This window comes from Phalangium opilio, unplaced genomic scaffold (genome assembly GCF_054372755.1).
Source record: "Phalangium opilio isolate 3A_F unplaced genomic scaffold, DU_Popi_V2 ptg000209l_1, whole genome shotgun sequence".
Classification (NCBI taxonomy): Eukaryota; Metazoa; Arthropoda; class Arachnida; order Opiliones; family Phalangiidae; genus Phalangium; species Phalangium opilio.
Window position 1 is genome coordinate 17282337 of NW_028324217.1, and position 12715 is coordinate 17295051.

Here is a 12715-nt window from a genome sequence, read left to right on the forward strand (position 1 = left end):
TTGACTTCTCAAATAATATGCCTTTTCCAAAACGTTACTGTTATGTTATGTAAGGTTAGGTTTGGTTTGGTAAGGAGGACGTCTCTTCCTCTTTGGAGCGGTTATACACTTCAAGTAAGTGTATCCCTTATGGAATGAAAAAATAAATAAATAAAACCATCAAATTCTACTCTATTTGAGTCTTTTTGGGTATGCAATATTGGGTTAATTGTAATAGGAGAACTGGGAATTGGGTTGATTGAGGCTTGGGTAAATGCGAATTGGGTGTTTTAAATTGGGTGAATTGGGGGTTAACCACTTTAACAGCCGCAACCGCCCTGGGCATCAAAATCCCTGGCTACGCCTCTGTAAATATCATCAAAAGTATATAGATATAAAAACAATTGTACACTTCGTTGAAACAAGCCGTGGATCGTCAAGAAACTCTTCCTTTTCTGCTAGAAGCGTTGAAAGCGTAGCTCAGGCGAGATCCGAACAGAACCTTCCTAAAGCCATGATGATAGGGGACCGTCTCTAAATGTTTATGCGCCATTCCGTGTATGCTTTATTCCTGTTATACGTTATTCCGGTTGGGCGTTAATCCGGTTATACGTTATTCCGGTTATGCGTTATTCCGGTTATACGTTATTCCGGCTATGCGTTATTCCGGCTATGCGTTATTCCGGTTATACGTTATTCCGTTTATGCGTTATTCCGTTTGTGCGTAATTCTGGTTATGCGCTATTCCGGTTATGCGTTATTCCGGTTAGGCGTTAATCCGTTTATGCGCTATTCCGTTTATGCGTCATTCCGTTTGTGCGTGATTCTGGTTATGCGCTATTCTGGTTATGCGTCATTCCGTTTGTGCGTGATTCTGGTTATGCGCTATTCTGGTTATGCGTTATTCCGGTTAGGCGTTAATCCGGTTATACGTTATTCCGGCTATGCGTTAATCCGGTTATACGTTATTCCGGCTATGCGTTATTCCGTTTATGCGTTAATCCGGTTATACGTTATTCCGGTTATGCGTTAATCCGGGTATACGTTATTCCGGTTATGCGTTAATCCGTTTATGCGCTATTCCGTTTATGCCTTATTCCCATTATGCCTTATTCCGGTTTGTATGCGTTATTCCGATTATACGTTATTCCGTGTGTGCGTTATTCCCTCGGTCCGGAAATTTACCCCCAGACTGGTGTCAAACATTTTTGGGACCTTGACATTCTACCTAATAGCAGCAACGAGGTGGAAATATCAACCTCTGGGAATGAATCTTCTAATTTGGTTAACGACAACTCAGATTTGGTTTCACTATCTATGAATCTTATTTTTCATCCAGGTAAGTATTTAAATTAGTAGGTAAACAACATTAAAATTAACATAATCTTTTATTATAGCTTTGGCTTTCCAAACAGTGAGTGAGTCTGCGTTAGAAGAATTTGTCGTTAATCAAAACATTTCTCAAGAATTAGTGAACTATATAGAGATGGAAACGAGGAATCAATCTTCTAGTAGATTATGGAAACGTCTGAGAATCGGGCGACTAACAAGCTCCATGTTTGGGCAAATTTTAGGATGTAGAGAAAAAAAATTCCCAACATCAATTGTAGATTCAATCTTGCATCCCTCGAAACTGGATAACTATGCTAGACTTCCACCTGCTGTTTTACGCGGGAGAAATTTAGAGCCTTTAGCTAGAGAAAAATATGAAAAATTATACAATCTAAAGGTAGAACCCAGTGGATTATCTCTGATGGCAGAGTACTCTTTTATTGGTGCTAGCGGAGATGGGCTGATAACGGATCCGATGGAAAGTACTCAAGGGGTTTTAGAAATAAAATGTCCAGCGTCAATTAAAGGAACAGATATTAGTAAACTTGAAATTGCAACCATTGTTGATAACTTTCCAACATTTTGCTTGAAAAGAAATAACGGTGTAATTGAGCTTGATAGAAAGTCCCATTATTACGCGCAGGTGCAGGGAGAGATGGCAGTTAAGAAGATAACTTGGGCAGATTTTGTGGTATTCACTGAATCTGCGGAAGGTGGATTATTTCGGGAACGAATTTTCTTTGACGATAAATTCTGGACCACTAAACTTCTTCCTAAGCTGAAATACTTTTTCACTAAATACATTGTCCCATTTTTGATCAACAGTCCAAAAGAAGTGCCTTAATTTTTTTGTGATATTTTAATGTTATTCATTTTTTGTGATATTTACAAAAAATGTGATAGACAACTTTTTAAACAAGGAGTTGATTAAAAGTACAAATTTTTTCAAAAGTGGTTCATATATATTTGTTATGTAAGAACAAACGGCAAAAATACTGCTTGACATTTTTGCTATTGTTAAAGGCATAATTCCATCAAAAATATGAAATTTCTTAACCCTTCCTATTGCCCTCTCTACGTGAATTCTCAATTCTGCAATTCTTCGCGTTTCAATAATTTCTTTTTCCGAAAACTGAGCTTATTTTTCAAAAAAGGGGGCAAATTCAAGGTACAGTTTTTCTCTTTTAGTAAATCTTCAATTAAAAAGCCTTTATCAGCAACCACATTATCGTATTCATCCAGTAACATTATTAGTTTGGAATCATTTGTTATAGCTTTATCAGATACTCTTCCTCCCCATCCTTCTGATACAAAAGATATTACACCACCAGGAGTAATGCCTACTAGAAATTTCACCGTATTGTGCTGTTTGTAGTTAGAGATAGTAAGATTTTGAGCTGTTAAGGAGGTCGACCGTTCTATGAATAACTCGGTACAGTCAATTAATATTCGCGTGTTAGGATACTTTAGATAGCATTGCGGCATGTACTTGTCAACTAAAGCTTTAGATGGAAAAGGAAACATTTCTTTTAATTCTAGTTCCATTAATTTAATCCATGTTTGAAACATATCGGAAAATGACGAAGGTGATATGTTGAAGCGATCAGCGATGTCATGAGCAAATAAGCCCACTTTGAGCCTCATCTTCACTGCTAAGAACTGGTCAATTAAGGGAAGTTTAAAGAACCTTCTTCTTTTCCCTGGATTTGGCACCTTTTTTCCTCTTTTAAACATCATTCTCTCAGCTTTCTCCTGAAAAAAACTAAAAATAAAGATCAATTAACAGAAGAACCTTAAATCTTTATCCAAAATATCACACCTGAAAAGCCACAAGAATACTGCGTAAGTTGGCAAACCAGTATAAAACTTTGTCATCTCATTATTATCTTTTAACTTTTCCGCATTCCAAGTACGTTGTTTCAAGCAGTCTTCTAGTTCTGATATTTTTTGACGCAAATTTCTATTTTCCATTTCTAATTCATGGTAGTCTGTCTGTGTTCCTTCACTAACTCGACTTGAAAGCACAGGCACAGTTTCTGTGATATTTTGGTCAGGGGTTTGGTTAGTCGTTTCATCAGCAATTTGGACAGACATTTCTTTTCCTTCAGACGTTGAAGTTTGAGAGGGGATTTGGACAAGCGTTTCGTTTGCCACAAAATTCACAGTTTCACAAATTTCTTTCGTGCTTATACTGCTTCCCACGTAATCATGAAAACCCAGAGAAACAACAAGCCTTCTTTCATTTACCAGTTTACTCCTAAATTCTTTATACCTTTCATCCTTTAAACAAATTGTAATCCAAGGCTTAGCAAAACTATTGGAATTTTACAACCAAATAGGACTAATAAAACTATATTTTACCTTAATTTTGTTTCTTTCTTCGTTTCTTACTTTCCTTTTAAGTGCTAATTGAAGTTTCGCTTCTGAAATCTTTCTAGGTTTACGCAAGTTTAAAGTTGGAACCCAATCCGGATCACTAGGCTCCCAGCCTGGATATCCCGATACAAAATGTTTACTACATAAACGCGAGTTCTGCGTGGGAGTATAGTTTTTTCTATTTACTATTCTTCCCCATAGTTTAACTCTAACGGCCGGAAATTTATGCAGTCTAATATTTGGCATTCCCGTCCTGCTTTTACAACCGACGACACTACAGCAAACCATTTCTTAATTTTAATGTTGGTGATTTAATCGAGACAAAACAAACTTCCTATTAGGATAGCCTTACGGGAAAAATGCAATGGCGCCCGTTGGACCCACGCTCCCTTCTGCGCATGCGCGACTGAGTCCCCCTTTTCCCCCCCAATTTTACATCGAAGTGGCTTATTGAATTATTGGAAGATTTATGACGATCGCAACGGATATACACAAAAAAGATGGTCACATCGTTATCAATTTAATTAAAATAAATAAAAAGAAAATAAATATAAAAACTCCAAACATAGAAATTCAGAAGTATCCGACCCCACATATAAAAATTCAAAAGTATCCGACCCCACAGATTCAGAGGTACCTCATCACCCCGACATTTTAGAGATAAAACTAAACGATAAAAACTCGGAGTTTCTATCAAGTCTCTATGGCTCAGTGGTAGAATGTGTTTCTACTGCATTCCCGGCTGCGATGTAAAAATTTTTTATTTAAATTTAAATCTCTAACCAAGCCCAGTTACCCCTATGTAGAGTTCCTTTTAAGCTAAAAAATAACGATAACGAAAGCGAAAACTCCGGCCACAACTACTACTATTACTACTACGGCTCGGGTCAAACTAAGAGCCTCATCGTGGCTAAAAATAATGACGAGATTGTTACAACAGAATAAGCTGTTCATCATCACATTGAATATAACGTAGACAATATTAAGAACGAAATTGAAAAGCTACGATTACAGGGTTGAGACGGTGACCTTAGAAATATTGAAACGCTCTTCGCACTTGTTTCTGATAGCCATGGACTGTAAAATACACTAATCTACATGTATTTGTCTTTCTAGATTGTCAAATTTTGTTTGTGCTCATCGTTCTTCATATAGTCAATGATTTATCACCACTGTTTTATCTATGCATATTCCTAGACATTTTAAACTCTACCTGAATATCCGTGTTTTGCGACTGCTAATTTCATCAAAATATTAATATGACTTTTTAGTGATAGTTAATCAAATTCATATCTTAATTGTTTAATTATCATGAATATCACCTATATGTTAAAATGTGGTTCCAAATTGACGTCACACTCAGTGATTTCTTTTGTTAAGTACAGTTCGAAGAAAAATAAATGTGTTTCTTGTTTAGGGAATTCCATTTCACGTTCCAATCCAATAGTCAGCGTTTTAGGGAGTTAGTAGAAGAATATTTCGGTAAAGACAACGGCTAATGCCGCTGACAACAACATGAGAAGCAAGTAGAAAGGAACACCGACGCTGCTCAGGTCCAAGGCTTCAGTACTTTGCATTAATGGTCTCTTCCAAGTCAACGGTTCAAGGAAGCGATGTAAACTTTGTTCCTGATACTTGAAAACTTGCTTTTCGAGCATCGGTTCTACTCTGTAAAAAGAAAAGTGTTAAGGCTAATAAGCATTTTAGATAAAAAAATTTACTGACACCAGTTGGGCGTTCAATTGTGGTGTGAGTATGTTCCATGAGGTGTTGAAAATGAAATGTTTGTAGTCGAGTTTAAGAGCTTGTTGCGAAAAGTAAAATCCTCCGTTTTCTACGAAGAACTGTTTCATCTTTTCGACATGTACTAATTCTTCAAAATAAAGAATCAAATAGTCTTTGTTTACGATCAGAGCTTTTTCCCCAGAAAAAATTGGAATGAACAAATCAATATATCTATCACGTTTTGATTTATTAATATCATCTTTGGGTGGTTGCGAACTTAACTTCTTAACGAAATCGTCTAGCCATTTATTAACAACTGGGTCCTGAGCCGCCTGATACAAACCAATGACGTCAGAAAAGGAGAGGACTTAACACGAAGAAGAATATTTACCAAATCTTTAATATATTTGTAATCGTCGACGGTTAAAAAGTCCGGCTCAATTCCCGATTTGATCAAGTCCGAGAGAGTGTCGATGCAGTTGTAGCTTTCCGTCGAAAAGTCCGTACGCATGTAACAACCCAAGAAGAACAGAATGAAAGTCACTCCGATAAGCCACGACGAAGCGAGCAGACGACAAGTAATGTGCGACAAAACGACGGGAATCGCTAAAAAACATAAATCTCTTTTTCGCTTATGACTGATTAAAGCACCGGCCATATTTCTTAATTATGGAAGTTAATTGTCGCTTCTATACGAAATTGAATTACTTTTAAATATTAGGGATGACGTAAATGCTTACGTTCAGCGCATAAGAGCGACGCGTTTTCCCAGACATTTTCTAGAGTTTCTCGGGCCATTTTATTGGCAACTTTCTTGGTGGGCACTGACTTGTACTTGTTGGTTACGATGGAGTGAATGACAAGTAAAAATGACAAAAGGACCAAGGTCAACACTAATAAAATCACCACCTGAATTAACCAAGAATAAAACTCAATGAATTGGGTATTAAGTAGATATTTATTGAGCAACATTTACTTCGATTTCCATATTTAAGAAGGACCAGGAATTGGACGTGATCACTTGAGGGCTGGACACGATAATCAGCTCGTTTATTCCGACTGGCGGAGACGGAGTGAAATGGTCCAATCGACTGAGGAAAAATGAACTTGGTTGTTCCAATTTGATAACATGAGATGTCTAAAACCGGCGTATAAGCGTTAAATAATTTGTACTCCAGATTTTAGTCATTGTTTCCATGTAATTAAAAAATCGCATACCTTGGAAAAATTTGGCATATCGTTTATTTCATTAAAGCGATGGAAATCAATATAGTTCTCTTTGTAATTCAGCCTAAAAGTTGTCGACAAAATTGAATTACAATAGAATGTTAACGTTGTTTTATAGCATTCTGTAAGATCAGATTCGTTTCTGACATCTCTTTAAGGCTGCGTATAGAATTAGGGAAAACGTTATCATGAACTTTCGGTATAAAATAATTTGCGGGGGTGCGCGAGTAGTTGGTTTTGACTTTTTTTGGAAATCCCAATTACAAACAAAATTCAATTACTCGATTCAAAATTAACTTAATTTTCAAAAAACAATGAATGATTGAAAGGCTAGGCCTAGTAATTATCGATTTTTGTTTTTTCCATATTTCACGAGTTAATTACTTTTTTTTCTTGAATATTTTATAATTCTCTAAAATCAATAACGACATTCAATTTGAACTCAAAACATTACCCATCCTAGACGAGAGTATCACTAAATACCTACAAACCTATATATCTAGATATGTAATTATTGCTCTTTATAGATTAGTAATTGCAGAAGTTAAAATTAATGATTTATTCAAGCTTTATAATTGTGAATTACTACATTATTTAGGCTGAATGCAGACAGGAATGTATGGAGGGGTTGGAATGGCTAAGGTCAAATCCTAATCGGCGTGAAATGATCTTCGAAACAACTGGCGTGGCTTAATTTACGCTAGTGACGTCATAGCCTGACGTAAAAATCGTATTTACCACTTAAATTATTTTCATTCATTCATTGGCTGCCAAAAAAACTTGTTTGCTGTAATTCTTCACCCTCTACCCTAGGTCCTCTGCCTAGGCTGAGAGAATCGAATATGAACGCGAACGGTGGCGAATCAGCGCGTTTAACTTTAAAAAATATAAAAGGTCACTTCTACCATGCCTTTTTTAACGAGTCATGACATTTTTCGCCTTCGGTAGACAGCTAAACAGACGTAAGGGGAGGAGCTACACTTCTAAAAAAAGGAGTCGCCTTATGTTTCCACAATCAAGGGTACAACGAGAGCCCCCTTAGCCATTCCAGCCCCTCCATAAATTCCTGATGCAGATTTTTTTAAATCGACGATACGTCATGACACTCAAGAACACAAGAAAAACTAAACACAAATTTTAGTTTTTGACCCGCCTCTTCTTTCATACCCCCCCACTTTCCCGGGGAAGGGGTCCAGGACTTTGACGCGATTCCACATTACTCTGTTCTCCATTCCTACTTCTATAGAAGCCTGACTATTTGCAAGTAGTAGGCGCGTACTAAGAAATATTTTTCCAATCCGGCGCCATCTTAATAAATGGGGCCCAGATATGTAAAAAATATTCTCTATGCAACAAAGTCCGCCCGTTTCAACCGATTTCACAAATATTTAGTACACTGGTTTCCCTTAACCTATAGACGGGGTGAACGGTCTTATGGGTTCGATTTGATGTCATCTTTTTAAATGGTGGCCAAAAACTTAAAAACCCTTCTTTATGGAATAATGTCCGCATGAAAAGTAACAAAAAATGTCCCGAGGGCAACGCCGAGTGCCTTGGCTCCTAGGGTGCTACAAAAATATTAGTTATCAGTAAAATCTACCCATTCTTTCATTTTGATGAAAGTTTTTATTACACGCGAGCGACCGCGGGTAACAGCTAGTCTAAAATAAATCTTTCCCTGGTTTAATGGCCCGTGGTTAGAGCATTAAGTGAATTCTGTCTCATTCGGTCCAATTATTAGTCGAATCGATATGAAAGTGTCAAATTTACTTCATGTTGAAGAATCGTTTTAAATATTCTGCCATGAACTTCATCTGTTCCTTAAAATCCGTCTTATCCTGAAAAGAAATAAAAGTTAAATTGTCATCAAGAAAGCAGTTTTAATTCCGAGACACTCAAGACTCGCTTCAACAACGTCACCGAATTTTAATAAACTCACCTTATCAGCCCAAGGTATCGAACAATTAATAATTGTTTCTTGGGCGTGCCTTTAATTATAAATTAAATTTCAAATCAACGATAACATTTATTATTTGAAAATTCAAGTTCTACCTGTATTTAAAATACCGATCATTTCCAACAAATTCAATTTCGTTCAAAGCCATTTTTGGGCCCACTAATGCTTCGCTGGACAATCCAAAATCTTTAAAAGTTGGAAAGTGTTGATGAGAGATTTATCGTAGTTCTTCAGTATCAGACTGAGACTCGAGGGGTCGGACTTCGGCCAAAATCCCGTACACTTACCCTGAAATAACTTTGAAAATCCTAAAATCCCGTTTAAAATCCTAAAATCCCACTGAAAATCCTAAAATCCCTTTGGAAATTCTAAAATCTCAAAATCCAAGTCAAAATCCTAAAATCCAAGTGAAAATCCTAAAATCCAAGTTAAAATCCGAAAATCCAAATGAAAATCCTAAAATCAAAGCTAAAATCTTAAAATCCAAGTTAAAATCCTAAAATCGAAATGAAAATCCTAAAATCCAAATGAAAATTCTAAAATCCCTTTCTAAGTAAAAAAAACTTCAAAATCACGAAATTTGTATTAAAATCTAAAAAAGCTTCTTGCTAAAACTCAGAGGCGACGAAGTATGCGCGAACACGATGTTAAAAAAGGAAATCAAGCTCCTGGCAAGAATTTTACACGGATACGGTTCCGCGTTTTTGAACCCACCCCATCCGCCTGTTGTTGATGGCTAACAGCCCAAGCTGGTAGGAATTCACCTTACCAGGGATATTAGATTTTAATACCTCTTATAAACCTGGCCTTATAAGTATCCTGCTCCATCATCCTTAATCTTCCATGATCTACAGATGCATAAAACGCTCGACACCAGCTTGAGAGCTCAAGGAAAGCTATTACATTGGACTTATCTGTGTGTCTGTCACAGCGTTTGCAGTTCTCAAATCGGAGCAAAGGTATTCGCAATATCCGAACCGCATTTGCAGTTCACAGTGAGCAATATTAGCATGTACTCCAGTATCATCGTTAGGGTTAAAATGTACGTGCCGATCGGCTAGGGTTACGAGAAACGCCTAGCCTCTCAATGGCAGGGCTTCCACCAACTGATCAGTGATCACGCAATTGCGGCATTTTACCTCGCCGAGTGACGTTGACGTCACGGATAGGCCTTACACTGGACGTACGATCTGGGGGTGTGTGTGAGTCTGTCACCGCGTCCGCATTTGGCAAATCGGAGCAAACGTGTTCACAGAAAGCAATTTTTGGCTTCTACTCCCATCGTTAGGATTAAGAAGTTCGCGGCGATCGGCTAGGGTTACGAGAAACTTCAAGCCTCCCAATGGCACGGCTTCCACCAAAGGATAACGCAATTGCGGGTTTGCTTATCCCTAAATTTCCAAAGTCGTTAAAGAGGCATGCGCTTGAATTCAAAGATCAACAATAGCTACGTTTAAAATGACTTTTGGAATAAAGTTTTTTAAAAAGATTTAGCTAGAATTAAGGAAAATTAATGACGATTATTTATTTCTTTAAGAAAAATCTCGTAATTGCGTCTCTACTCGGAGAGGTTTATTTTTGTTTCCCAACTTGTCTTATCATTAAATATTAACCAATTGCCTTATAAATTTACAAAATCAGTGAAAAAGATGGTCGCTAGAAATCAAACGTTAAAAATAGCTATGTTTAAAATTATTTTAGCAGGGCTCCCACAGAAATTTCTTAAAATAATAGTGAAAAAAGAGACCTTTCACGGTAAAAATAGGGTAAAATAAGGACCAAATTCTTGGAAATAGGAACCAAATAGAGACCAATTCGAAATCAAAATTAGATCTTTATTTGTACGGAAGTATCACAAAAAAAGTTGGGAAACCAAAATAAACCTCTCCGAGCCAAGACGAATTTACTTTCTAAACACAGTTCCACCAGCCAATGAGAAAAACCGGAAACACATAGTTCAAATTGGCGAGATATTGCCAAGGTCATTTGTAAAGGTTAAAGCGTTTAATAATTCCCTGTGGATCGGAGTGAGAATAGTTTTACTGTTGCAAAACATTTTAGATGGAATATTAAAAAGGGAATTTTTGAAAATAGGGTGGTTTAGAGACCAAATGGCGATTTTAGGGTGGTTTAGAGACCTACCCAAAAAGTAGAGACTTTTAGGTATTTTAGAGACCAGATGGGAGCCCTGTTTTAGCAATAAAGTTTTTTAAAACGACTTAACTAGAACGAAGGTAGATTTCTGACGATTAAAATAATTAATATAAACTATATTTATTTAGTTATTTACTTAAGGAAACCTCTTAATTTGGTAGTTAGCCCTCGTCTGACCTCGGAGAGGTTTATTTTGGTTTCGCAACTTGTTCTATTATTCTACAGATAACTCTCGGATAAGTTTCCACTTCTTAATTGTTTCAACATTTTACGATGAAAACTAGTAGATAGGCCGAGTGTTAAAAGTGATAAAAATCAATTTAATTTTAAGGGTTTTAAAACGGATTTGTTGTGACGGTCGGCTTATTTGTTAACATAAATAGCGCCACTCCCCTGATATGCATTAAATATGGTATCAAAATATGATGAATAGGTGATCTACTTTCAACTTTAAATTTCGGTTTTCACACTACGCTTAAGTGGTAGTCTAGTAAATTGAATGAAAACAATATACTTGGGATTGAAATCCGACGATAATACACTGGCATAAAATTCAGCGCTCAGAACACTATAATAATAAGTTGAAAACTAAAATCAGGGTCAGATTCCAAAAATACCGTTCAAAATCCTAAAATAAGGGTCAAATTCCCAAAATACCGTTCAAAATCCTAAAATCCTGGTCGAAGTTCCAAATTCCCACTCAAAATCCTAAAATCCAGGTCAAAATTCTAAAATCCTGGTCAAAGTTCCAAATTCCCACTCAAAATCCTAAAATCCAGGTCAAAATTCTAAAATCCTAAAATCCAGGTCAAAATCCTAAAATCCAGGTCAAAATCCTAAAATCCAAGTCAAAATTCCAAAATCATTTTGAAAATCCCAAAATCTTGAAATCCCGTACACAAAATCGCTCCATGTCCGACCCCTCGCTGAGACTAGTTGAAACATAATTAAAGCACGAGTGTAATTCTTTTGCATGATTTTTATACCCTATTAATCTGTCATATTTTAAATTCATGGGTTTAATTTAATCAGGGATAGATTTAATTTTAGATGTAGGAATGGAAAACAGTTAGTATTTACTTCAGTCCGACTCATAGTCCAGTATGGAGCCCCTCCCTCCAACACCTAGCGAAAAGTTTAAATTATCTTATTGGCTCACTTAAACTACGTTTTGATGACGTTGCTGACGGGAACGGCGAAAAATACGTAATTCATTTTTACTTCAGTCGCTATGACCCGCCTCTTCTTTCATACTTTGACGCGCGCCCAGACTACTCTGTTCTCCATTCCTACTTCTGAAGTTAAATCTATCCGTAATGAAACTTACTATATTTTCGAGCAATCGAAGCATTTGTTATGATAGGTTACTTATGAGTATTAGCAGGTCCCGTTCCTATCTCTATGGAGATTAGCATTACGAGGTTAATACTTTTTTGAGAGTTAGACGGTAGACCCAAGGTTTCGCGACCAAGGGGGTACACTTATTTTCCCAACCTAACTTTACAGCACTAGCAAAGGCACATTTCTCGTAGTGTAAATTAAGTTATGTGCAAATTTTTTATAGAGAATTTCTTTAGTTGTAACCAGGGTTCGAATTAAAAAACCCAGCCCAAAAAACCCGCGGGTTTTGCTGGGTTTTACCAGGAGGTCATAATAACCCGAAGTACGAAACTGGTTAAAAAGCCCATAACAACAAAGTTTCGCCGTAAAGCTCAGCGGATTCATACACCGCTTAACACCCAAAGAAATAGTTACCCCATTTTTTAGCGCCCACGCGCATTAACTTACACACTTCCGGTTTAACACTATTTTTATCTTGTGATTTTGGGAGCGAAAATGGCTCACGTCTGCTTCTGTCGGAACGGTGTAAATTAAGCCTTGGCTAAGAAGTTGGCTTTTAGTCGGGGTTTCTAGTTTTCTACAAAACATGTAAACGATCGTCATTAATGTTTTGTTGCGAAATGT

The 12715-nt window shown here is 36.8% G+C and overlaps 3 protein-coding genes across 3 annotated transcripts; 1 reads left to right on the top strand and 2 right to left on the bottom strand.

Annotated features, from left to right (window-relative positions):
* The first annotated feature begins 861 nt into the window (after window positions 1–861).
* On the top strand, window positions 862–2155 carry LOC149620939 (uncharacterized). Its single transcript, XM_089854645.1, has 2 exons — window positions 862–1318; window positions 1377–2155. The coding sequence occupies exons 1-2, from the start codon at window positions 1084–1086 to the stop codon at window positions 2153–2155; spliced, it is 1014 nt and encodes a 337-aa protein (XP_089710771.1). The 5' UTR covers window positions 862–1083.
* Window positions 2156–2270: 115 nt separating this feature from the next.
* On the bottom strand, window positions 2271–3975 carry LOC149620940 (uncharacterized). The gene is made up of 3 exons (XM_089854646.1): window positions 3673–3975; window positions 3131–3591; window positions 2271–3073 (listed from the first exon to the last, which is right to left on the bottom strand). The coding sequence occupies exons 1-3, from the start codon at window positions 3973–3975 to the stop codon at window positions 2398–2400; spliced, it is 1440 nt and encodes a 479-aa protein (XP_089710772.1). The 3' UTR covers window positions 2271–2397.
* A 2072-nt stretch (window positions 3976–6047) lies between these two features.
* On the bottom strand, window positions 6048–8744 carry LOC149620941 (uncharacterized). Its single transcript, XM_089854647.1, has 6 exons — window positions 8707–8744; window positions 8579–8627; window positions 8410–8477; window positions 6631–6703; window positions 6389–6550; window positions 6048–6321 (listed from the first exon to the last, which is right to left on the bottom strand). The coding sequence occupies exons 1-6, from the start codon at window positions 8742–8744 to the stop codon at window positions 6130–6132; spliced, it is 582 nt and encodes a 193-aa protein (XP_089710773.1). The 3' UTR covers window positions 6048–6129.
* Between the last annotated feature and the right edge of the window lie 3971 nt (window positions 8745–12715).

Excerpts from the sequence above, each read along its gene's own strand:
- LOC149620939 (XM_089854645.1), top strand. The coding sequence starts at position 1,084 with ATGCCTTATTCCGGTTTGTATGCGTTATTCCGATTATACGTTATTCCG. Across the intron at positions 1,319-1,376 it reads GAATCTTATTTTTCATCCAG|CTTTGGCTTTCCAAACAGTG; the intron begins GTAAGTATTTAA and ends CTTTTATTATAG.
- LOC149620940 (XM_089854646.1), bottom strand. The coding sequence starts at position 3,975 with ATGGTTTGCTGTAGTGTCGTCGGTTGTAAAAGCAGGACGGGAATGCCA. Across the intron at positions 3,592-3,672 it reads AAGAAAGAAACAAAATTAAG|GATGAAAGGTATAAAGAATT; the intron begins GTAAAATATAGT and ends ATTTGTTTAAAG. Across the intron at positions 3,074-3,130 it reads GTATTCTTGTGGCTTTTCAG|TTTTTTTCAGGAGAAAGCTG; the intron begins GTGTGATATTTT and ends CTTTATTTTTAG.
- LOC149620941 (XM_089854647.1), bottom strand. The coding sequence starts at position 8,744 with ATGGCTTTGAACGAAATTGAATTTGTTGGAAATGATCG. Across the intron at positions 8,628-8,706 it reads GAATTTGTTGGAAATGATCG|GCACGCCCAAGAAACAATTA; the intron begins GTATTTTAAATA and ends TTATAATTAAAG. Across the intron at positions 6,322-6,388 it reads TCTTAAATATGGAAATCGAA|GTGGTGATTTTATTAGTGTT; the intron begins GTAAATGTTGCT and ends TGGTTAATTCAG.